The sequence below is a fragment of the Hippopotamus amphibius genome, chromosome 8 (assembly GCF_030028045.1).
Source record: "Hippopotamus amphibius kiboko isolate mHipAmp2 chromosome 8, mHipAmp2.hap2, whole genome shotgun sequence".
NCBI lineage: Eukaryota > Metazoa > Chordata > Mammalia > Artiodactyla > Hippopotamidae > Hippopotamus > Hippopotamus amphibius.
Genome location: NC_080193.1, coordinates 85,734,234 through 85,758,384, shown reverse-complemented (window position 1 = coordinate 85,758,384; position 24,151 = coordinate 85,734,234). Strand labels below are relative to the sequence as shown.

The 24,151-nt window shown below is 38.9% G+C and overlaps 1 protein-coding gene across 5 annotated transcripts in view; it reads right to left on the bottom strand.

Moving 5' to 3' along the window:
• The window catches only part of EPHA4 (EPH receptor A4), a 132,562-nt gene that overhangs the window by 97,721 nt on the left and 10,690 nt on the right, over nt 1–24,151 (bottom strand). Inside the window, exon 4 of one of the 5 annotated variants that reach the window (XM_057745169.1) lies at nt 6,363–6,451. The exons of 3 other annotated variants lie outside the window; for them this stretch is intronic. In XM_057745169.1, coding sequence (XP_057601152.1) covers nt 6,390–6,451 — 62 coding nt within the window. In that variant the 3' untranslated portion in view covers nt 6,363–6,389. Of the gene's footprint in view, nt 1–6,362; nt 6,452–15,240; nt 15,772–24,151 lie in introns of those variants that run through there. One more of the 5 variants, XM_057745170.1, reaches the window with a different exon arrangement.

Sequence of the window (24,151 nt, the reverse complement as noted above, 5' to 3'; positions counted from 1 at the left end):
TTGGTTTCTCTTTCTGTTTGTGGCCCTTTGCTAAATGTTGGAACAAGGAAATGGAGGCAGTAGTAGTCATCATCTTCTCCCTCTCCCCCTCCCCACCCCCCATTTATCAATTTAGGACACAGATGTGCACTTGATTAGGGGGTTGATGACTCTGAAAGAAGAAAGCTGATGTGCTCAAAGCATAGACTCAAAGGTGTGTCCCTGAAGGAAAAATGTTGAAATCCTGGTCGCCACCCATCTGTGACTCCAAAAGTCAACATAGCTTCTAGACATACAGATTACAGGGCACCAAATGAGTTACAGTTTATGGAGTTTCAAAAAATATGGAATAATGATGGCACCTGAGACTACTGCCTGTTCCAAGAAAATCAACATGACTTCAAATGTATCCAGACTTTTCGTTTGGTGTCTACTTTTCAAAACTACACCTGTGAGGTAGGCTGAAATGGTAAAGGCTGCAGGCATCAGTTCTTCTCTATGAAAACCAGAACAGCTTTGTACAGGTTACTGCACCTCTACTTCCAGACGCTTTGCCAACTTGGAAGCCATACTACATATGAAAGCCAGCAGGGCCACAGAAGACCTGGGGCCAAAGCCCTCCTGAGACCATGTTTTAACTGATATCTTTCTGGGGATAACTAAAAGGATGATTTGAGAATCGCCCACACCCACAAAGAGAAGAAACTGTGTCCTGTTTACTAATGAATGAATTTTGCAAAAACGGACCTCTAATAAATAAACAAATCATTGGTGTTCCAGTTACCAACCAGTAGTTTGGGAGAATGTCTCTACCCTGGTCCCAGCTCTGGTGCTGGCCCGGATTCTACTTCCATTTGTTCGTCTTCTTGGCCAATGCAAATCCAGTCCTGGTCTACACAGTTTTCCTTTTAACCAGAATGCTAGGCTGACTCCAGAAAATTCTGAAACTATTTATCTGCAGATGTTCTAAATTCTAACACTGGCATGTAGGAAGGCTCTCCCGCCCAGAAAAACTGCCCCTTGTAGATACCTGACAGCCTGAAATGGCCATCTTCACTGCCCTGGCTGCAGCAGTGGGGTTGTGTGAATTTCCCTACCTTTTAGAAGGAAGAGAACAAACAATCGGCAGGCTATGATTCTCCCTGGAGTCCAAGGTCAATTTGTGGGTTCTTGTTTAAAAGTCTTAATATTTGATAACTTTTTGATTGGCTCTTCCTTGTTCTACTAGGGCTGCCACATTTAGTCGATAATTCAATTTTATGCCTAAATCCAAACTGAACAGCCTTTCACTTCTATGTAGTTGTCCTTCCAACTATTTTCCCTGTTTTTATGGAAACAGTTTCCATTAAAAAAAGGTAAATAACTCACAATTCTCTAGTAGACAGAACTGCTCTTTGCTTGAGCATCTACATGATTTAATTTTTGTATTAATCAGAAAGAATATTATTTATAGCATCCAACCAAAAAAATGTGGTACTGGCTAATTTCTTTCTGTCTGAAGTGACCTCATGGGCCTAGAAGGATGCAGGCTCCATCCGCACGTTTAACCAGAACCACCTGGAAGTTTGTTAAGAATTTAGATCACAGACTCAAAAGTCTTGGGATGTGACCTGAAACATGTATATTTGAAGCAAGCACCACAAGTGATTCTAATGTACAAAACTCATTTTCAGAACCACTGGGGTTCAGCATCAGAGAGAAAAGCCTCAAAAACAATCACCTTCCACCAACTTATGCCATTCCTACACCAAAACAAAAAAAACAAAATTAACAACAGCCAAAAAAAAAAAAAAACCAACAAAAAAAAACAGGCGTGTTAACCTTTTAGAACAGTTCCAAATCTCAAATTAAATAAACATCATCATCATCATTTATTTACCGTCCTAAACTACCCATCTACGAGGCAATAAAATGATCATGCCAAATCAAGGACACTTTTTTTTTTTCTTTGCTCTTCAAACAACTGTCATTTTCTCCTTTTGCTTAAATTAAGCAAATTATTCTTTAAATACAACCTTCAGGTCAACTTTACTGGAAGACTTTCCTTATCTTTTTTTCTTCATGCCTTAATGGTAGAACAAAGATTTGGGTAAACATTACAAATCTTCATACCAATGAAACATTCCCTTTGGTTGGATGAAATAGCTAGAATCTTCCAAGATCGATGGTTCTCAGTGGCCAGAAGAGAGCCGGCAATCAAGGGCTATATGATGAATGAGCCAGGAGTAGAGACCAAATCCCTCCTCTGCTCTTCAAAGTCTCCCAAAAATCCATGTCCTCAGCCCCAGGGCATGACAGCTAATTCCCTACTCCTAGCTCAAGGGGCGTTCATTCCTCTTCTACCACCTTAACTATCTAAGTTTTATCAAGTTCCTCTTCTCCCTGGAAGCCTTTCCAGATAACTCCAGTCAACATAGATTTTTTCCCCCTGATCTCCAGAGAACCAGCACTTAATATCCTATCACACATTTTGACACCTAAGAGCTAAGAGGCATCCTGTAAAAGACTTATTCCAGCTAATTATTTTCTAGATGAGGAAATTGATGTGGGAAAGCTAAGGAACTTGTCCATGATCACATAATTGGATACTTTCATAACAGAGATTAGAAGCTTGGTATTTCCACCCTAAAGTACTCCTTCTCAAGAAGACTGTAGACCTTTGGGAGCTTGGGCCTTAGATGAGAAATTATTTTAAATAAATGTACTGGTGGTTTGCCCTTTCATTGAAAGCTGACCATCACACTTCTTGCCTGAGGTTGCTCTGCGGTTGACCCATGACATTCTTTAAAGATACTTCCCAAACCCCCTTAGTTCCTAAATTAGAAAATCCCTTTTATAAAGCATAATTTGGTCAAATCCCTTATCTCTGAGAGGGATTTCTGTATCCTCTGTTTAGGATGATTGAAAGCATAATGTGAGAACAGGTACCCAATCAGAAAAACAAAGATGCATGAAAAGGAAGCATAGAATCTTGGTTGTTAAGAGTGTGAATCAGTAGCCAGACTTCTAGGGTGGAGTCCAGACTCCTCACTTACTAGCTGTGTGGCTTTGGGCAAGCTGCTTTGCTTCTCTGGGGCTTAGTTTCCTCATCTATGAAAAAAGTGAATAATGACAGTCACTACTTCGCCAGGTTGTAGTGCTACAAAGAAATACTGCAAGAAAAGAGGTTAACATAGAGCCAAATCCTCACCAGGTAAGTGCACAGTGACCTTAAAACAAATGACTTAAAGTAATGCCAGAAAGTTAAAAAAAAATAATAAAGAAACAAGATAAACTGCTCTATGTCCAAGGACCTCTGAGTACATTTGTGAAATGCTCTTAGCGTTCATCCCCACAAGCTTCCATTCACTCATTCATTCACTTCAATAGCAAGGTCTAGGATTCTGAGGATTCAAGAGGGAACACACTAGACCTGACTTCTTAGGTTACACTGTGATTGACAGCGAAATCCAAGAATGCTGGAGGCCGACCACACCCTTATTCCACTAACAGAAGCACGCTCCAAATACTTCTTTTGAAGCTGCATTCAGAGTAAGATTACTCATAAAAAGAATTTGTTACATTGCAATCACTCATTGTCCTTGAATACAAAACACATATAACACAGCATGATTGATCTTCTCGTCTATCAGCAACCTTGTCTATAAATTATTTGATTGCCAAAAATGAAATCCACCTTAAAGCACAAAACTGTCCAGTACTAAACACTTTTGAAAAGAAGACATTAGGCATTTTTCAAAAGATAGTTTCAAAAAAGTTCCAAAGTCATGGCAGCATTATATGAATCCTGTAAAACTGTCAAGGTGACCACTTTCAAGGATCTATTTGCATAAAAGCCTCTGAATCGGCTGTTTGGAATAAAATCATGCTGTACTTGAGAGTTACACAGACTTTTGTGTAAGTACACTGCTCGGCAAAACTGAGTGTCTAGCATACAGCAAGCACAAAACGAATAATTTATTGAATTGAACTAAGAGCCTAAAACATACTGGAATGAAATAGATGTGTGAGTAGGGTTATAAGTCTTCTATTCTAAGACACAAATGAAAATCTCCTTAGGGATACAGCGCTACCTGTAATTTATTTCTACATTATTCTTGTGTGTAATATTATTTTTGGCATGTTAATGTATTGTCAAAAAATTCCAATCTAGTGACATGACAAAAGCTGTATTTCATTCTGGAATGTAAAAAGTGTGAAAATCAATTGAATTATATATCAGTGACATGCAATAATGATAACCAGTATATCCTGGGTAATGTCACTTTTCTGAAATGATTAGCAGCCTAGAGCTATTAGATTAATTACTAGAGTTTTATTCTTACTTTTATAATCATTTGGATTTGCTGAAGGGAGATAAAGACTCAAAGCTCTCCCCCCACCCCCCACAAAAAAACAAAGAGTGATTTGCCAGAATCCACAGAATTCAGATGATTAAGTTCTTTTCTTGGCACTTGACTAAACCCCTGAGTTTATGCTGGCAAATAAAATAAGTGCTGAAAGTTGAAGTCACTCTTTGATCCAGTAAATAAACCCACAGAAAATTTACTCTCAATTACACTCTTTAAATTTATGACATACCCAGTATTGTAACAAGATGGTGACAGATAGTGATTTCTTACTGAAAATACATGACACACTCTATGAGCGTGCTTCAAAACTCAATGGGCCTCTTACAAATAAACAAAACTGCAGTGACATTTTTCTTTTTACATTTGTTTATTCATTCATTGCAGTGATCATACATGGAGTACCAGGACAGAATAGAATTCTGTGTACTATATTTTAGGCACTAGAAAGGATGCAAAGGTAAACAGAATATGTACTTAGGCCTGGAAGAACATAGATTCTGATAGTGAACTGCCGTATACAGTTGTACAGGCTGTTCACTGAACAAGGGCCTCAAACGGAAGGGGAAAGTAGGGTCCGAAATGCAGCTGAAACTCTGCTCACCAAGCTCAGTGCCCCTGAAACAGGACCATAACAACCCAGTGGTGGTAGTAGTAGTAGTAGTAGTAGTAGTAGTAGTAGTAGTAGTAGTAGTAGTAGTAGTAGTAGTAGTAGTAGTAGTAGTAGTAGTAGTAGTAGTAGTAGTAGTAGCAGTAGTAGTAAGAGATAATATTTACTGAGTAGTTGTACTATGTTCCAGGCATGGTTCAGGTGCTTTGCAAGTATCTACATGGCTAATCGACACAACCACCTGTGGTGGAGGTATTATATCACTGACTGCATTTTATGTACAAGTAAACTAAGCACAGAGAAACAAACTGACTTGCCAGAAATCAAACAGCTAATGAGTGGTAGGGATTTTACTCACTAATAATCTTTGCCCTCAAAAGTATGAATATGTTAATAGAAAGTATCAGTGACATTAAGGAATTCAGTCAAAACACGCAGCAGAGTTCAAAGGGAAAAGAAAGTGCGACTTAAGAGGGCCTTGAAAAAAATAAATAAAAATAAATAAATAAAATTAAATTTAAAAAAAAAAGAGGGCCTTGAAGACTGTGTCTAATAGTGACAGGCAGGAAAGTGTGTGGGGCAGGGGAACCGGAGTGGACAAAAGCTCTGGAGACTAGATTCTTGGAGCAGTGAAGCCACATTAACAAAAGAGCTGGGAGCACCTTTTCCTGCAGAGTCCTAAGTGAAAGCCGGGGGAGATTTCAGAGTAGGAGTGTCACAGGATAAACACTCAAGTTTAGGAAGATTTATAATCCCAGCCTATGTATTCCCCATTATAAGGATGGGAGCAGAGAGAAGAGGGAAGAGACGTCATTTTGCCTAAACACTACTTCATTTATTAGCACGTGTCCATTTTTACAAGATAGTTTTCTTAATTAATAAACAATAAATTCTCTCTATTCGAACAAAATATCCAGCCACTGCTCTTGTGATCACTCAAGTTTCCACATGTAAAAAACAAATACATATCCAGCTGGTGATACACTGTAGCCAGCGAATCAAACCTTCCTTCATTGCCTTAATATTTGACAGAAGTAAACAGGATCGATATGTAATTTAAATAATTTGGCCAATACAACTTAAATTACTAAAAAGCCACTTCTGATTAACATGTTATTTCATTATTTTCTCCCTCCTTTTGTATGGATATGATCTTTTTAAAATGTAATTTTACATTCAGTGGGCATATAGCAAGCCTTCCATACCAATCAGTGCTCTCAGCATAGGATCAGAAAAATAAATGAGAGAATTTTTACCGAACCTGTGATAGGGAGAGGCAATTCCTGTTGAATTATAATAATCTTAAAATTATAAGGGATCAGAGCAGTTATTCCGGTCCTTCTTTCCAGTAAGGGATACTTGCTGAAGCTTCTCTTACTAAAGACGCCCTCTAGTTTCTGCTTAAACACTTTCCACGGCACACAGCTGCTTATCTTTGATGGGCTGGCTGTTCAGACATGTAAAACTTCACCGACACAGGCAGCAGAGGGAAATGAATCCGGGGAGACTAGATCTAAAGAAAGTGACGTAGGGCCAAATTAGTGTCCAAAATATCATGGAGAACTAAGTCTTGATTTGGGACATCAAACTCTGCGGACTCCCAGCCAGAAGCAGCTAGAGAGAGGGTCCTAAGATGGTACCACCCTAGAAGTCAGGAACCCACATTCAAGTTCCTGATGATTCAGAACAAGATTCTGTGCGATTGAGAAACAGGGTGCAACACCCTAAGGGAAGGGATCGGCAAGCTCATTCACAGAGGATTTTGGGGTTACAGCCAAAGGTGCTGGTCCCATTGGGAAACTGGAATGCTCAGCTGGAAAGACAAAGGAGTAGCTGGAGTGTCTGGGCCAATTAAGTACGTGGGAAGCTGCAACACTACAGGCACACAGATGCCAATATTCACTCCCAGCAGGACAGGAATGCAGCCTACAACAGCAAAACAAATCACCCACCCAGCAAGGAGGTGATTCTGAGGTTACTAATGAAGCACTTCCTTGGCAGGAGAAAGGAAAAGGCAAGTCCCGCCAGGCAGAGAAACACCATTCTGCACTTGGGCACGGACAGCAAGAAACCAGAAGATGGGTACCAGGATGATCCCAAATGTGACTTCTGGTTTCCTTGGCATGCATTTCCTTTTCTAGTTTTCCAAATGCTCTACGATGAACAGTATTAGTCTCATGAATAAAATGTGAAAATTCACTTAATAGGGAAAAATAAATTTAAAAAAATAGCATGGTTTTATTTTTCATATTGATAAGAGATGAGCTGCCCAAAGAAGAATGAATGTTTTAGGTCTGAGGAAATGCATGCAAGCTTTCACTGTCCTTGGAGATGCTACTCTATTTCCAAATGACAAGATCTTCCAGATTAGAGCCAATGTGTGCAGGATTCCTTCACTGAGAAAGATGGAGGCAAAAGGAGTCGGGAAAGGTGGGAAAGAAAGGATGCAATGCTTTCCATATTCCATCCATGCCATTGGAGAAATAGCTTGCAATATGTTTAATTTTTTTAAGAAAGGGGAAGGTGCAAAACTGAATTGCATAATTAATACCCCATGGTGAGTAAGTGGGTCCTGGGAGATCAGTACAGGGAATGCTAGTATAGGCACTTGGATGACCCACTTTAAATGTGTTAAATCTCTGGAGTGTAACAAGATGAATTTTAAGCCCACAGAAACAATTGATTACACAGCAATCAATGCGTTTAACTCATAAAAAAGGAGAAATAGCCAACCCTATAGGAATTTGAACTGCTGGTTTCTGTGTGTGTAGTTATTTTAAAGCCCACTCATAATCCATGAAGTCATGTTCCTTTCCAGTTGGTGAAGCCCTGAAGGCATTCTGTAAAACCATAAGACAACAGTATCTAAGAGATTATTTAAAACAATCAGCCTCATCAAGCTCACTTTAATAATATCTTTATGAAAGGCACTGATTCTCTGAGTTTTAAGAGCAATGATGCTCCTTAGATAGTAGGAAGGAAAATTTACAGGAGGTTTAGAGGCAATAATGTATATCAGGTGACTAAACTATATTATTTATATTAAAAGGTATCCTTTATATTAAAGAGTAGCTGCCAACAGCCATCACAGCCAATGAATCCTACATTTGTTTAAAATAAGCTTAAAAGTTAATTGCTTTTTTTAGGATGAAAAGAAATGGCTTGTTGGCAAAAACCTTAAAAGAAGTTTTCTCACATGCAAGTATTAATGAAAACTACCTCCACTTTGTAGCTCACCTCATTAATGAGTATTGCATGGAAATTATCATATGATGTCACTAGAGGTATGCTATTTCTCATTGTTTCAAGCTTAGGTAAGCATATATCTCAAAACTGAGTCTTTTTCAATAAATATCAAAGCCTTTAAAACTGCACATTTTTCAAACAAACATTTATTAAAAAATAATTAAGCTTATATTTTAAGATGTTGCTGTGACGATATTCAGGACAGTGTTATTAAAAGCACCACACCAAAAGCAACCTGAAAGCCCAACGATAGAGGGTAGGTGAAGAAACTGTGGTACATCCAAGCAACAGAAATCTGTTGCCTTTAAAAATGATGTTATCAAGTTATATGCATTGATCTGGATTTTTATCATCATGCTGTATGATCAATAACTCAGTGAGTGTGTAAATCGTGTGTGCATCAAAGAAAGTCTGGAAGCCTAGAAACAAAGACAATAAGCATGACTGTCATTATGTGGTGACAATTATAGATGATTTTGCCAGTCTTTTTACTTGCCAATGGTATTACATTTTTCTACAAAAAACACAAATTTCTCATGACTTTTTTTCTCACCCCAATAACCTTGTGATTCATCAGTTCCCTTCAACATGGCTTAAAACCATATTTACACACTCCAATAAGTAGGGTTTCCCATGGTATACTTAGCAGCTATAAACACAATAAAACTAGAGTACAATTAACAATGAGAAATCTATGTTTTGGTCAAATGAAGTATTAATCAGCTGAAATTTTTAAAAAATGAAATGTTAATGTATCTTCTTTAACCAAAGACATGATAGATATATTAGAAAATGTTAACATGTACACAAATTAGATGAATTATACTGCAAAAGTAAAAGTAATAGTATCCCCATTTCACAGATGAGGAATAGAAGGAACTAGAGGGATTAAGTGATTTGCACAAGATCCACACTCCTGAGGAGCCCTAGTCACCCCACCCGGGGCCCAAGCCCCAGGCCACCAAACCACACTGTCTTCACGAGAAACCCACAAAGGCATGAATAAATAAATAAGACACACTCGAAGATATGAAGGCAGAAACCCTGACACAAAGCCTAATTTTTTTTTTTTTTTTTACCATTTTTCATCAGTTTAATCAGCAAGGATTAAAAAATGAGAACACACAAAGGTTATGAGGAAGAGTCAAAATGAGTACTCTAACACAGCTGCTCGGGGTACTGAGAACAAACAACATTCCTAGGAAAATAATTTAGCCACATGCATCACTATCCTTCATGATTCTATCAATCTTACGTGTCAGGAGAAGGTTTCCGCTCTTGGGAGCAAGCCTGTCATTCCCTAGCAAATAATGTCATTTCATTTGAATTTGGTCAAGACAAAGTTTAAAGACATTCAAAACAAAGTTGAAAGATAAATTCACGGCTCAACTTTGGACGAAGCATTCATCTCCCATTCTATGTGTATTTCCTCTATTTTTAATTTTGTCTATCAACACGTTCCCCAATTTTTTCTCACATCTCATCTTGAATTTCATGCAGTATAACCCATATGATGGTCAGTCTTCTGGACAAATAAGGGTCAATATTCCAGTGAGCGAATGGAAGGAATGTGATGTAGAACACTTCTTGTCCCAAAGCGGCTGAAAATCTGAATAGGTAATAGTAGAAATAATTCTTCACAATGTACTTCTGTACATAAGCCTGCGGGGCCGCGACTCTCCGCAGCCCATTGGCCGGCTCCCCGGCGCCCTTGCATCTGGCCACGGGGAGATGCCCGAGCCCCGGCGACCGCGCCGCGCCCTCCGCGGGGCCCGCGCAGTTCTCGCCGGGGCCTTCATCCGGCGCGGGGAAGAGCCCGCAGCTGCGCTGGAAGCGGGCGACGAGCTGGGAATCCTGCAGCCTCCAGAGCAGCTCGGCCATGGTGCTCCCGGGGACGCCGCCGCCGCCCGGTGCCCTCAGCTCACGCCGTCCCTCCCGCCCTCAAGCCTAAATTTTAATCATCAAGGAGAAAGGCATTTTTCAACTCCTGTGATGGAATGAACTGCATAGTGATTCTACTCTTACATTAAGGAAATTCTTGTTTTTCTAAAAAGTCAAATTCAGAAATGAAAAGCAAATAAAAAATATGGTCATCTTTCCCTTCCTGGACCACTATCCTCATCTATTACATTCTACATGTAACAAGTATAAACTAAACTAATCTTCCATCCTGACAGGCCAAACCACCCTGCCTTAAAAATGACCTCATCTCCTAGGATTTCCTTAATCCAAGAATAGAATCACTAAGCATTATTGAACCAAACCTAAAACTTTGAAGTTACTTAAAACTTTCCCTTTCGTGCATACCGTAGATCCCACTGGCCACTGCACACCAATACTATGTCCAATTTTCCAAAAACCTTCCTTCACACGTCACCTCCAGCAGCACTCAGCATCTCCCTCCTCCACGTCCTCACCTCAGCTTACTTCACTCATCACACATTATGAATATTTTTAGTGGGCTCCCTTAGACTGCAAACTCTTTTGCAAAGGGAATGATGCATAGAAAGGCATGGAGACCTCAGAATGTACTGATGTAGACACAAAGAGAGCATATCCGGGGATTTCAAGCGTATGCTGGGGGCGCGGGGCAGCGGGAGGGGGGCGAGGGGGCCCACACAGTAAACAGTTTACTGAAACCCCAATGACTGCCATCAAGGACCAAGTATGATCTCATTTCAAAAGCCTAATTTTCAGAGTTGACTTGAGTATCTAGGACTTGGGTCTCCAAGGCCAACTTCAAACGTATGCAGCTGCTACTTTGGCCTGTCTGCCCATCTCTTTTTGGGGAGTATCCTCCCTTTGACACAACCAAGAAGGTAAGACTCTACAATTCCATATTTCAGGAGCCAGTCTTTTTATCTTTTTAATTATTTTCTTCTTTCTTTTCTAGTTTTGTAGCCAGTTAGCTGAATGTTAAATTTTTTTAAATTCAAGTATATTTACAATGTGGTGTTAGTTTCAGATGTATAACAAAGTGATTCTATTTTATATATAGTAGTGTGTATCTGTAAAATCCCTCTCTCCCCATCCCCTACCTCTGGTAACCACAAATATGATCTGTTTTTCTATAAGTTTGTTTGTTTGAAGCATCATTGACCTAAAACACTATGCTAGTTCCGGGTGCACAACATAGCAATATTTCTATACATTATAAAATGATCACCACGAGAAGTCTAGTTACCATCTGTCACCATATAAAGATTATGTTATGACCATTCCCCACGCTGTACATTTCATCCCCGTGACTCATTTATTTTGTAACTGAAGTTCATACCTCTTTATTAATTTATTACATACTTTATTAATCTGAGCCTCAGTTTTCGCATCTGTAAAATGAGAAGCACGAACTAAATAAAGGATTTCTAAGATCCTTAGGGCTTGAATATTCTTTAACGCTAAGAAGAGAGATATCCCACTTTACAAAGCCACGGTATATAAGAGGATTCTCCTGTTAGCAAGAGAACCCAACCAAACTAGTTCATCTTGCCATCAGGCTGAGAAAGGAGGGCAAAATAACTTCCAATATGTTTCTGTTGTTTATAGGACTAGAAGGAAATCTTTCGGAAAAGTAACTACTCAGCTTGGCAAACACATTATGTTTCCTTTGTGAAACATTTGTGTATAGAAACCTAGTTTGCATGTTAAAGTAATGACCTCCTTTATTAATTAAGGCTGTGTTGCAAGCAACAAAAAACCTGATTCTAAATGGTTTAGCCTCCCCCCCTGCCCCCCCCAAAAAAAGAATTTTTGAGACTTGCGTAATATAATAGAACTATTCAGGATGTAGGTAGTTTTACCGTGCTGAAAGGTGAGCCATCTCCACTGAAGTCATAAGGTAGCAACACAATGCAGGGAGGGTGGAATGGCTGTGTGGATGCTGAGGGAATCACATACACCCCCATTTGCAATGTTGCCCCATCTTTTTTCTCCTTTTGCCTTACTGCAGAAATGAATTGCATTGGAAATGATTCTGCTGTCATTTCTTTTTTTGTTGTTGTTCTGCACACATTTGCGAATAAATACTCTACCTGAACCAGCATAAAAGCACAAGCCCAACATTTAGATTATTAGAAGTTCACCCTCTTTTTTAGATTGATTTTCCTTCTAAATAGCTCTGGGTTTATTGTACAGCATTTGAGAAATCAAAAAGTTCTCATTTGGTTCGGCTGTCCTCCAATTAAGAAGAGATGATGTTCTGTCTTATGTAAACTTGGGTCCATGCTTATAACCTCCCTCTGTGCTGTGATTCAGAGTCAAAATAAGAATAATTTGTTCAGTAACGCACCCTAGGACAAGGTCTTCAGCTTTAATAATTGCAAAGTCACATTTTTCTCTTTGCCAGGCCATTTGAAATAATACAAAGGCCACCCATTAGCAGAGGAGTGTTTGACAAATCTTGGAGTAAATACAGGGCACTGTTTACATAAGTTTATAACTCGGGCATTTAAAATGTTCTTCTTACCTTAAGAATACAAGGCAGATACCATATTGTTAGTTACCTTGGGGTCTGTTTCTTGATTTCTAACAGTTCTTACCCAGGGAAATTGTAGTATAGAGTTGGCAGCTGGGAGGCTGGAGCCAGTCTATCTGGTTTAAAATCATTATGAGTAGTCTACATAACCTTGGGCACCTTTCAATGCCTCAGCCTTTCCAACTGTAAAATGGGGATAACACTACCTGCCTTATAAGGCTGTTTTAGGACTAAATAAGTCAGTAGGGAACCTGGTTGATGGTCATCATTACAGATTTTACAAAATGTGAGTAATTTCTTCCAAAAGACATTCCCCATCTCCTTTAATTAGTACCTATTGGGGAAACAGATAAATCTGATTTTTAAATGCTATGGTGTACACTTAGATTTAAGGAAAATAAAAATAGAAAGCTTGATAGCTAGGATTGTTTGAAGAGCTTCTCCATCTTTTCTATGCTACAAGATCCTAGACCTGGGACTTCCCGGGTGGCCTAGTGGCTAAGACTCCGAACTCCCAATGCAGGAGGCCCATGTTGGATCCCTGGTCAGGGAACTACATGCTGCAACCAAAGACCCCGGATGACACAATGAAGATCCTTTGTGCTGCAACTAAGACCCAGAGCAGCCAAATAAAAAAATACAAAAAAAAAAAAAAAGAAAAAAAAAAGATCCTAGACCTAGGTTACCTACGCTATAGGAAATATGAAACATTTATAACAGGGGTCCAAATACCCTACTATCTTAGAATCTTAGAGTTGTAAGTTATTTTATAGTTTGTCTAGTCTACAAGTTTGCAGTTGAGATTAATATCCATACCTGAGGCAGTTGGACATGTGAGGGAGGTTTTGGCCTGTCACAGTGACTGGAAGATGTCACAGGCATTTACTGCCCAGGGACTACTCAGGACAGAAATGCCTTGCAAAGTACATACCCACCATGCACAGGATGGACTGGCAATCCTTGGTAAATATTACACTCAGGGAAGAATCGTCCTGCCCAAAATGGCAATGGTGCCCCTTTTAAGAAACACAGGGTCTCCAATCTCTTATTGCAGGGATACAGTTAGATGCCATGGGGTCAATCAGCCAGTGTGAACACCGGCTCTAAAGGAGAACTCTTCCTCTCTAAAGGCATCACACTCCAGTCTTGTCTAGTTCAAGATATTAGATGGGTCTTTCCTTATTCTGAGGTGATGTCTGTCCTCTGGTCCTCGTTTTGCTTGCATGTGGCCCACAGAATAATTTGAAATGAAAAAAAATGAAACTTACCAATCCTCAAAATCAGTATAAAATATTGACAAATTATGATGTCAAAGTTGCGGTTCTAAGGAACACCAGATGTTTCTAGAACAGTGACTCTGTCACTTTATGCTCTTTCTCTCTCAATTAAAAAAAAAAAGAGCAGAGCACACAGCACAGAGGAACTGCATCCACATTCACTCCACAGTGAAATGCAGCTTTTCCTAATGAGATATTAAATATTGTCTTAACTAGATCTTCATTAACAGCCAGGATCCTGATTTATGACTATAGCTCAACCATGCCTACGCACTAACTCCAGGTTGAAGGATCCCATTGCCTTTAACTTACATGCTTAAAATCTACACAAGTAATGAGAAATCTCAATAACGCAATTATGGAGGAGAGCAACATGGCATCTGCGCTTTCCACCCTAAGTCAGCAGAGGCTGGGAATAGCCCAAATCAGAGTCAGGGAACACATCTACTACGGACTGGAAGAGTCACTTATGTGACTGGAAAAGCAACTGAACAAGGTTCCAGAACCAGTTTCCTTGTTGTGGTGGTTGCATTTTTTACTGAAGTCTAGCAAATATACAGAAAAGTGCCCAAATCCTAAGTGTACAACCTAGAACCAGTTTTAACGATGAAATCGTTCAAACTTGCAGAGTAAAGCTAGATCTCTGGCACACTAACTTTCTGTAATGTTCATAAAAAAATGGAAAACAATCATAATTAACTTTATGAATCAAGTATAATCCTAAAATCTGCTAAGAACAGGAGGGGAGAAAGAAAGAGAGAAAGACAGAGAAAAAGAAAATATATAGGCTGATATCAATTGGTTATTTATTAAAAATTCAAAATAAAAATAATACAAATTTCTACATTTTATCGAGCAGTGACTAGATGTCACTTCCTAGTGAGACTTACATACATTGTCTTATTTAATCCTAAGGATACCCATGGGGTAAGTATCATTATTTATTCTCCTATTACAGAGGAGAAAACCAAAGCACTAAAGTTAAGTACCTAGAGTCCATCGTCACATTGTAAATGACAAAGCTGAAATTAAAATTAAATTCTTATTCCAAAGCCCTGGCTCTTCATCACCATTTTCAATTAACAAACAGAATGTAAGAAGCTACTTATCAAAATCTACTGCCACCTAATAGGATTTTTTCCCACGAATGCAAAGAGAGTTTATGCATAATTTTCAGAAAAATCTACTAATATATTCAACCCTATACACACAAGTCAAAAAGGTCACATAACTAAAAGAGATGCTTGAAGTCATCTAACAAAATTCAAAATCCCTTCTTTATTAGATTATGTTTAACACGTGGAAGTATGATATTATGACAATATATCTCATAGCATATTTAAATTCTGTCCTCTAAAATTGGGCATAAAATAAAGATAGTTATAATCTACACATTTATTTTTCTCCGGCCTGAAAATTCTGACCAATATTGTAAGATAGAAATCATAAATAAGAGGTCTAATTTTTAAAAAGAAGGAAGAATATGTAATTACTTGCACCTAAAACTATTAGTTCTCTAGAAAAACTAGAGAATTAACTGAAAATCTGTTAGTATAATATTCACAGGCAGTTCAAGAAAAAGACTGGATGCAAGATAAACTTACAAAACTCAACAGTTTTCCTATAGATCAGTGATAACCAGCTAGAAGATATAATGGAAAATATTGGGAAAACTCAATAGGTTTCTGTTTTTCAATCATTATCTGTAGTAGAAGTCAACGATCCTCTTGGGGGGATGGCATTCTTTTTAGCATATCTATTTTTTAAAGCTGCAATAATAGTTGTGATTTTTATGAGGTCAGATATTACTTCCCTTCAATAAATGACTTTGTTTCTCTAGAAGAAAAGGAAAGATCCAACAAGGGTTCAGTACAATGGCTGAAATCATAGTGCAAAATTCTTGCCTTATCAAATACCCACTTAAAAATTACTGAAATAGTTATACCAACAATATTCTGTAAATGAGAATCCCAGAATCCTTCGTGAAGATTGGAATAAATTATGTACTGGGTTTGTTTAGCTCAGTACAGTAGCCATTTTTTTGCCCTGTGGAGGATAACTTCCTAAAGGAAGACTATTTGAGCCCCTAAGGTGGTGAGTTTCAAACTTTTTAAAAGCTTTTCTTTTTAATCATGCAAAGACAACATTCTCATTTTTCCATCAACATGAGTTCCTTGGTGTAAAAATACCACACTTTTATATTGTTTTACTGTAGCCCTGCATTAGTGCTAATTGAAAACTCTAGGATAAACAGAGAGGCATTTCCTAAAGAAAACGCTTTAAAAGAAACCTGAATATTCAAATATTACTTTTAGCTGCATTTCTTTGCTGGCACCTCGTTAGAGAGTAGAGTAATGAAATCTCAATTTCTCCCATTAGTTAATTAGCACCTTTGCATCTTAAGTACTGGAAGTGTTACACTGTTAATTACCTACAAGTCCGCTCTCAAAAATCAGTGGCTGCTTATTTTTTTTTTACTTGTGCATGGGTTTAATACAAGCTTTAAAAAAAAAAAAAAGCCCTATAAAATAGTTTTCCATGTGTATAGGCTAAATGTTCCAAATGTAGCATTTAACAGCTAAAGGTGAGTTCAAGTCAACCAGTGCCCCTGTATTGATCTCTTATTTCTCCCAACACTTTTCTTCTAATCCTTTCCATAATTACATGAACTGCTAGAGCTTTCCTGAAGCTGTCAATGCCTCCCGCATCCATTTTCAAATGGCCAGCGGAGAAGCTGTCTGGGCACTAGATCAAACTGTCAATGTTCCCTACTCGGGGCAATTGACAATCCTCTTGAAGTCTCCTGGCACATCTGTCAAGAGCCTCCTAGGGTTCTTCAAAACTCTTCCCCCTCAGAAGAGAGCAAGGAGGGTGGAGGCGGCAGAAAGGTATTGATCCATTCTTTTAACATGCTAATTGGCCTGGGGGCTGCCTCAGTCAGTGCCAAGCTGGACACTTCAAAAGGAAACTGTTTTTCAAAGTGGAGATGTCTTTTTCAAACACTTAAAACTGAAAACAAATGAATCTAAGCATCAAGTTCACAGTGCAATGGGACGGAAGTTAGCCAAACAGAAGTGGGAGAGTGATATATGCAAAGGTGGCCTTTGCATTAATTAATCAATGGTAACAAAAAGTTTGAAAGTTTACAAGATACTTTAAACTTCTAAAGCCTGTATGTCCACCATGAACAATTAGGATATAACCAACTGAGTAGCTTATATTAATCCTTGGGAGAAGAATTGACACTGCTATAATTAAACTGATGTAAAATATTAATAACATTGATATTGATGAATGCTTAGACAGCTCCATAAATGGTAAAAATGGGAATAAAATTGTTTGTTTAATTATACCTCTAACTGGCAACACACCATGAAAGCTAGACGGAAAAAAGAGGGTGGGTAAGAGCACCATTATTAAAGGATCTTTGTCTACTGCCTTTGTTATCAGTTTATTATTTCATCAATGAAACACAGTACAGATAAAACTACAAGACATAATAAGTGCGTAAAGATTGCAAAGTATTGTTTAGTTTGTAAAATTAATTCATCAAACATGATGATTTGCTCAGTTCTCAGGTCATGTATTTCTGGTGATATATTGTTAGTTGTGAATGGTTATTAACAGAAAAAGCCATATAAAAGAGACGGCAGCTCAGGTAATGAAGAAGCCGCTGTGGAAGGCAAGAGCTGGGAAACTCAGCGTCTCAAATCAGGGAAGTTCTTAAGGACAAAAGCCCATGAGAAAAGCATTCCTTACTGAGCTGCGTCTTAACCGATCATGAGGTTGGCCCATATTTACCTGCCATGGTATTATGGGAGGAAATCAGTATTCTGTTAACCTCTGACCCCTCGGATCTGCAGCAGACAAAGGACCAATCTGGAGGCCTGGGAGAACATCGCCAAATGTCAAACAGCAGGGAAGCGATTGTTACGGAAACAGTTGGCTTGGGCACAGCCAGCTTCATTGGGGCAAACTGCTATTCACAGAAACAAGCCATGAAGAGATAACACCATAAAATATGAACCAAATGGAACCTTTTTTTTTGCCTTGCTTCTAAATTGTTAGCTTTATGGGACTTCATGCTGAACAGTATGAAAAAAATCCAATTTGCTTTGAAGCGCATTAGTCTGTCTAACATCCTAATTATTGTTTACATTGCCATTTGCCTTCTATTAAGAATTGAATAATTACCCAGCACTTCATAGTTTAAAAATACAAGCAAACAGGATTATCTGGGTAATTAAGAAACTGTACCGTAGCTTTGTACTGCTGTGGAAAATATCTGTACACGTAGGGAAATGATAATTATCAATCAACTGACTTCAAATGGCATTTCCAGGATTTTGAGCAATTGGAGATCTGTAACTTGTTAAGAAGAGGTTAGTAAGATCACCTTTGAGAAGTGTGGGTCTGTTTAAATCCATCCTTAGAAACAAGAGCCAGACAAGCAGCTGAATTTTCTCATCCACTAATGACACCAGAGAACATACCAAGTACAGAGCCTTCTGCTGTTCTTTAACCCTAATAATCCATCCCAAATGGACTTCGAACAGCATCATCAAATTTTGTCAGGCCATGTGGAGCTAAACCAAAGCTCTTCCACATTTAGATGTTGTTCTAGCTGACCCTGCGCCTCCACTTAATTACACTGTAAAGTCTGGCTATGCCCGTTTTCTGCCCTATGAAATTAGTTCCAACTCAAAACTAATTGAACTTCAAAAACATTTCACGCCCAGTCCTCTTCTAGTTTATAGAATACATATGATCACGGCCTCTTGAAGACAGTGCTGTTTTCAAGCAGAGAGTGAAGTTTGTTGGGTTAAATGCACAATGCGCTCACCTCACCATTTTAAAGGAATAAAGCAAAGGTTAAGTAAATCTGGAGACACTGGGTGGGTGGGAAGACAGGAATTCAAAAGGCAGTATTCAACCCAAAGTGAATACCCATATGAAATAAGGAACAGAGTTATAGTCAACACACCTTTGAAAGAAATTTATCTGGGACAGAAGTGAAAATAAGGGATTTTAATCGTGATTCTAGGTATGAAGACGGTTGTATTCATTCATAGATGCAGGACACTAACACAATGAAAATACCGATGGTGATTTGTACATTATACGCTTTCAGTATCTATTTGTTGAAGGAGTGAAAAGGTTCCAGCCCACTGGTGACCTAAAGCCTATTTTCGGAACTTCCTGCAATCTGACATCTCTTTCTCCAAGAATTTTATCTTTTTACTTGACAATTTTTTAAGCCCTTTGTTGGGCCACCTCTAAACATTCCTAGCATAATCTGAATAGTGCCATCTCCTCCCTCCTCAGAAAGAACAGCAAGATTCCAGCTGAAACTGTCACTAAACAGACAAGCCAAGGGATTCACCAAGACTAGGTTCCTTTCCAAAGGTCACAATCAAATGAGCAGCGGGAGCTTGGGTTGTTTTGCATGGGGCAAGGGGCCCGGGGAGTGACAACTCAGCCACAAGGGGGGTTGGGGGTGGGGGAGGCGAGGGGTTGTGCACAAAAAGGGCCCTGTACCAGTACCCCACTCTCCACCTCCCACCCCCAGTCTCTGGAAGCGTTCAAATCAAAACCGAATTAATTTGCATGGTGTCTAAATCATTGGGTTCTGCATAAACAGAAGGAGATTTTGGCTGGAGTTTCCAAAGGAAGCCCTCTAGCCTTTGTGCAAGGGGGAAATGGGTGTGCTGTTTTGCATGAGGGCGCATACAGAATATGCAAATGAGGAATCTGCTGCCTGCGAAAGCAACCCTAGGCCGACAGCTGACGACCCGCATTCACCCAGAAAACGCTGGGTGTCTCCAAAGGCAATTGTCAGCGGTACCGACAGGATTGTTTCCCCAGAAGCCCAAATAGACCCTGAATATTCATAAAATGTCCATTTAGTCATGGGACTATTAATTACCCTTCAGATCATGGGACCCAGTGCCCTCACCTGCTCTCCCCCTCCAAAACAGCTCAGAAGTACCAGCTGGGAGGGGACACAGTGAGAAAGGTTTTATGCCCAAAGTGAAAAAGATACAGTCTCTCAGGGTCCAGGGGCCAGCTGAGGCGTTCTTTAATCATTCCTTCTCACAGGCACAGTAAACTATAGAGAGCACTGAGGCGTGTCATTGGACACAGATAAACTGTTCTTGAAAAGCTAAGAGCTACAAATTGCTGCCTAATTTTACAGAAACATCTAAAGGGTTGAATAAATGTCATTCTTCTAAGCTACCTAAATCTCCCAGATTCTGAAAGTTTCCAGAGCTTCCTTATTTAATTTTAATTTTACAGTGTCTGCAGAAGACAGAAGTACCCTCTCTGTACCTGCCAGAGAAACGAAAAGCTGGTGGACCAGTGCAGCGGTTCTCAAACTTTTTGGTCTCAGAACCCCTTTATACACTCTTAAAAAGATTGAGGATGCCAAAGTGCTTTTGTTTATATGTGAGTTAAAGCTACCAATATTTACCATTAAAAAAGTGAAACTGTGATGAATTTATTTAAAAGTATTGACCCATCACATGTTAACACAAATAACATATTTTAATGAGAAAATAACTACATTTTCTAAAACAAAATTAGTGAGAAGAGTGATACTGTTAATGTCTGGCTTAACAGAGGACAGCTGGATTCTCATATATGCTTCTCTATTCAATTTGATGAGATGTGATATCGCATATCAGGTAGCCTCTGGAAAACTCCATTCACGAGAAAAGGGGAGGGAAAAGGCCAATGACATCTTAGTATTAAAGTTTTTGACCTTGCAGACCACATGAAAGGGACTTAGGGAACCCAGCTGGAACACACTCTGAGAACAACTGTAGTAAGCTGGGGAACAGAGGATTTGATCAACGCAGACAAGACCAGCCGTTTCATACCATCCCCTGCACTTGCATATGTCACCATTGCCCTCACCCACTGCACCCCCCAAAAAAACTCTACTTCGAAGCCTCAACTGGTTTCCATTGTTGGACAGACAATGACCAAATAGCCCATATTGTCACCATATTTCTATCAAACAACAATAAAATTACCAATAACATTTTGCAGTTGATAAGTGCTTAATCACCCTAGGCACTGTGCTAGACCCTTTATACACACATGCTCATATGTGTGTATTATCCATCATAACATATCATTGTCACCAATTTGCAAATGTAAACTAGAGGTTAAGGAGGTTGTTAGTGACCATGATACACACCTGGTCAAGTAGCACACCTAGAAACTAAACTCGTCTCAAACGCCAAAGGCAGGTCTTAGCCATTTTGTACTGATAGCTATGTTAACTCATAGGTTGCAGAGATTTTTTGAACACCCAGGCATAAAGATGGTTCATAAACATGAAGAAAATAGTTAAGACCCAACTGAAGTAGGAATTATAAACAAGGACCTCATTAATACATTAGTCACATGCAAAGATTCTGATACATCATGTTGACTCCATGAAACGTTACTCCACCAAATAAATGTTTAATATGAAACAAGCCACAATTCTTCATGCAATTATTTATTCATTCATGCAATGAACATTTAGTGAGACCCCACTATGTTCCTTAATCGTCAGTGGTGTTACTTGTCTTGTTACCCTGGACTGAACTCCTCCACATACATGCTCATGGTCAAGAAGTTTTACTAAATTCACTTGTCCCAGATAAAGCCAGAAAAGTAACAAAGCAAGCTTCATCACTCAATTTTTTAAAAAAATGTATATATGTGATTTACAAATTAAAGTGTTTGTTTAAAAATATTACCAGGAAAAACTGACATGCTAACTATCAACCAACCAAGAGCAATCGTACTTTAATTATATATATATATATATTTCATACTACAGAATATGAATTATCAATTATGAAGTATGAAAAAAGTTTTATACTCTAATATGGAATGATGTCCATGATAAATAGTCAAGCATCATAAAAACAAAATGACAAGAAGCTGATTTCATCTGTTATTTTTTTAAATACATGTATGTAGATATATTTGGGTTATCTGCCAAATCATAATGAGTGGTTACTCAGAAATAAGCTGGAGTAAGAGTCTGAAGCATACAGTCCTTTGCTAATGTTAAATTCATCCATTAAATGGAAAAAGAAATTGCCCCCCAAAACCTAAGTATTAAAATTCAATGATGTGAAAGTCAAACATACATCATGACCACCTCTGCTTTGCACAGTAGTAGCTGAAAAGCTATTTAATCGGTCTTTCTCCTAAAGACTGAAGTCTTAACAGAATAATTATGTCTTAATTCATTTTTGAAAAGTACAAGGAAGCTCAGTCAGATTAAAATAAGTCATCAAGTCCTAAATACCAGATTCAAAAATCCCTAACTTGAGATCATTCCTATGTGATGCTTTGGTGAATCCAAATAGAGACCACTGCCTGATTCACACTCACAAAAGAAGTCTGGTCACACGTAGAAGGGAAAACAAAAAAGTATAACAGAAAAGGACAATAATTAAACCCTGCTCCTCTCAGATGTAAAGAATCGCGTCTTTCAATGATCACAGCCGTGCTTCAAAGCCAGAGATAAAAGCAGCCCTGTGATTTAAGCAATTGATTCTTAAAGACATGATTCAAAGGTAGAAGAAAAATTTCAAAAGTGGAAAGGATATAACAGCATCTCTCTGAACTATATTTTAAATGCTTCCTTTCCAGTACTTTCTCCCAAAGTCCTTCTATAATACATTAGGAAAACAAAGTAATAATTGCTGTTTAAACACAGCCCTCTCCCTCTTTCCAGAGCACGAATATGGAATATTTCTGTTTTACAGCCATCAAAGCATTTCTGTCTTGTTCCTTCTCAAAAGAGCTTTTAATAAGATACCTTTTGCTGATATGAAGGCATCATATATGTAATGACATATAATATAGGTCCTAGATACATAGCACCCCAAACAACTGAGAGCCAAATTCCATGTTTAAGCCAGGCTTGATTCTTACCTAGCTTAATTTTGTCACAGTTGTGATTATTTGGCCTTACGTGACTCCATAAGAATGTTTTCCTTTTATCAGTGTTATTTTTGTACATGCTCTCTGAAAATATTGCTTATTAATATTTTACAAAGAATAAATCTGACTTCCCCTTTCATTTTTCAGCTTTTTAATTAAGCAAAAAATAAGTTAATAAAGAATCTTTCCCTCTCTTCCTCCTGCTTAATATTTCTGAGGTAATAAAAAACATCCCTGTAAGACATCTGGAACATTCCCTCATGGGGGGTGGGGGGGTGGGTATGTGTTGGGGGAGGGGGACACACATCTGAGGTGGATTTTGTTTCCTTTTTCCTACTAATTAGAACTTACCCTCTGCACCCAATCACTAGGCATGTTCAAAGTACTGCTGACGTCAGCCAGACATTCTCCTGGAGAAGACAAACGAGTAGCTTACACTTTTTTTTGTCCTGCTGAGACTGAGCCAGATCACTGCAGAAAATGTTATTCAAGAGCAGAACGAACTTGCAGCTGCTTCAGAAGGCAAGCCCGCCATCACCCTGCCGCCCTTGACACTTCTGACTGGGCTCCTCACCCTCCCTCTGCATTTGCATGTGCTGCTTGGAGGTAAGAACTCCAAGAGGAAGTGTAGTTCTGTCCCCAGGGTCCCTAGAGGACTCCAGCAGATGACCAGGGTTAGATTCAAACAACAGCACACCCCAGGCCCCCACCCGCCCTGGCCATTTTTGCCCAAGGATCTTTTGTCAAACATTTAAGATCTTAATCAATCTTCACTCTGACCTCCCAGACCCCAAGGAAGATGGATGAGGAAGTAGGTGACCTTTCACCTGTTCTTCTATTTGTCCTGCCACAGTAGACCCATTGAAAAGACAATCGGGGAAGAACCTGCTGCCAAAGTTCTGAAGACTCGCCCATTCTCCTTTACATCCTTTCTTAAGCTCCCTTTACACTCTGGTCTTTCTTGTCCCACTTCCAAATCACTTTTCTTTCACTCAAAGCAAAGTTCTCTTTTCTATAGGAAAGTTCTCTTTCCTATAGGCGGCGGGGAGAAAATGACGCTCTCCAAATATCATTTTCAAATGAACCCTATTCTCTGTTAGGGCAAAAGCAATGCTTCCTATCTTTGTCCTTGACTTCTAAGAGTGGCTGGAAGATGGACTTCCCTTTTACCATTTTAACTCAACACCCTTAAACGCCAAAAGCTATGACCTTTGTAAAAACACAGTGATAAAAGAAATGCTAGCGTTAACATCAGATTAAC